At 32.9% G+C, this 2,422-nt stretch overlaps 1 protein-coding gene across 1 annotated transcript in view; it reads right to left on the bottom strand.

Moving 5' to 3' along the window:
• Nucleotides 1–2,422, bottom strand: part of LOC102604863 (uncharacterized) — a 4,306-nt gene extending 1,884 nt beyond the window's left edge. Inside the window, exons 1-2 of the mRNA XM_015310673.1 lie at nucleotides 1,898–2,422; nucleotides 1,332–1,684 (exon numbers count right to left, since the gene is read on the bottom strand). Of these exons, the coding sequence (XP_015166159.1) occupies nucleotides 1,332–1,684; nucleotides 1,898–2,394 (850 nt within the window). The 5' untranslated portion in view covers nucleotides 2,395–2,422. The remainder of the gene's footprint in view (nucleotides 1–1,331; nucleotides 1,685–1,897) is intronic.

Genomic DNA, 2,422 nt, shown 5'->3' with positions numbered 1-2,422 from the left:
ACCATTCTTTTTAGCTTCGGCTACAGCTTTAGCATGCAAAAATTCATTTTTACAACATGACATTAAATGATTACTCAAATGTCCCGTACCACCTTGTTTTCCTACAGTTTTATGATTCATTCTATGTTTACATTTATTACAAATAGCTTGTGTTTAATCTTCATTTTGAGTCATAAATTGCCAAACAACTGGATTTTTGGCGCGTTCTACCTTAGTCCTAGGATGCACAAGGGGAACGGGAGCAGGACAACGAAAGGGAGCGGGACTAGGGAGAGAGGGACTGGGAGTGGGAGTAGTAACTGTAACTGGCTCAGTTTCATCATTGTCATCATATTCATCAACATTATTATCAAAATTATCAATATAATCATTAACATTATCATGTTCATCATCTTCAGGTAATTCCTCATCAAAATTACAAAACTTCTTTGTAAATGTTCATGATAAGGATCTAATCCACTATTACTATCAATATTAAAAATAATTTCATTAACATGCGTATAATTATTCATATTTATTCTTAATTGAGAAGTTTTTTTAGTTTTAGATTTAGAAGTACTATCGGTTTTTTTTTCTTGGATTTTGAGCTCCATAAATTAGTGATCGAATCAACTATGGTTGTTTTACCCTTGTCAACATTGTTTTTACCGAAATTCATATTCAAATATAAAAAGTGAGTAAATTATATATAATACGAAAATGTAATGCAAAGTTTTAAACAAATAAATAACCAAATAAGTAGAGACTAGAGACTAATTACTCAACAAAATAAATAATTAAATGCAAACAAATAAATAACTAAATGAAAAGTGAGTTGGAACAAATGTACCAAACGTCTACTTAAAAAAGTAGACATGTATGACCGAAAGCCGAAAATTGAAAGTTGAATTTTGAAGCTCCAAATCCAATTTAAAAGATCAAATTCGTAATTTTAACGAGAATAAGAGATTAGAGAGTAGAGACTTGAGTGAGACTTTTGAGAGTTGTTGACAGAATAGAAGATAATATTTTTGTGAATCAAAGATTTGGAGTATTTAGGGCATCTCCAACCCAATCCTCTATTTTACTTTCCAAATATAGAGTTCTCTATTTTTTCAGACAACCAACTCCAACCCAATTCTCTATTTTACTTTCTAAAAATGAATCTTTTTCTCTCTCCTCAATATTATATTATTATTTCTATTTCATTCTTATTTTCTTATTTCATAATATAAATCCTTTATTTCTTTTTTCCCAAATAATTACTTTATATAATTTTTAACGTGATATAAAATTATATTTTATTCTAAATTTTTAAATAACATAAATTGCAAGAAAATATAATATAATACATAAATTAGCCTCTACGACATCATGAATTGGTGCATTGAGATCACGTTCATCCTCAATTATCATGTTGTGCAGTATAATACATGTAGTCATTATATCATATAGCACTTCCTTTCTCCAAAAACGTGACGGTCCTGCAATAATTGCAAAACGTGATTGCAAAACTCCGAATGCACGTTCAACATCTTTTCGGCACGATTCTTGTTTCATCGCGAAATATTTCTTTTGTTGGGAATGAGGATCACGAATAGTTTGAACAATTGTAGACCATTTAGGATATATACCAGGAGCTGAATAATAACTCATATCGTATTCTTTTCCTTGAATAACATAATGGGCGGGAGGCGCAATACCGCTAGCAAGATTGGAAAATAAATGTGATGACTCTAAAACATTAATATCGTTATTGGTGCCAGACAAACCAAAATAAGCATGTCATATCCAAAGGTCATAATCAACAACAGCTTCAAGAATAATTGTTGGTGATCCACTACGACCTGCGTATTGCCCAGCCCATGCCGTTGGACAATTTTTCCATTTCCAGTGCATGCAATCTAAACTACCTAACATTCCTGGGAAACCACGCTGCTCACCAATGTGTAGAAGCCTCGCAACATCGTTAGGTGTTTGTGATCTCAAATATTGCTCACCAAAACCTCTACGACAAAATCTCTTCATACTTTCAATCGTAGTTGACTCTCCAATTTTCACGTATTCGTCAGTGGCATCCGCTGGCAAACCGTATGCCAACATTCTAAACATAGCGGTATTTTTTTGCAAAGTAGATAATCCAAATCTACCTAGTGCATCAATGCGTTGTTTGAAGTACATGTCGTGATCTTTAATTGCATTAACGATACGAAGAAACAGATTGCGGGACATTCGATAACGACGGCGAAATATTGCATCATTAAAGCGTGGTGTGACTGAAAAATAATCAGAAAATAAATTATCATCAGCCGCCTCACGATCACGATTGATTACCACATGACCTGGAATGGAGCCACCTATGAAAACTTCATTAGTATGGTTTTGTAGAACTTGTTGGAACATGTAGTTGTTCATACGTAGCTGATTTATTAAATTATCATGG

The sequence above is a fragment of the Solanum tuberosum genome, unplaced genomic scaffold (assembly GCF_000226075.1).
Source record: "Solanum tuberosum cultivar DM 1-3 516 R44 unplaced genomic scaffold, SolTub_3.0 scf00134, whole genome shotgun sequence".
In the NCBI taxonomy this organism is placed as follows: domain Eukaryota; kingdom Viridiplantae; phylum Streptophyta; class Magnoliopsida; order Solanales; family Solanaceae; genus Solanum; species Solanum tuberosum.
This window is presented reverse-complemented; position numbering and strand designations above follow the sequence as displayed.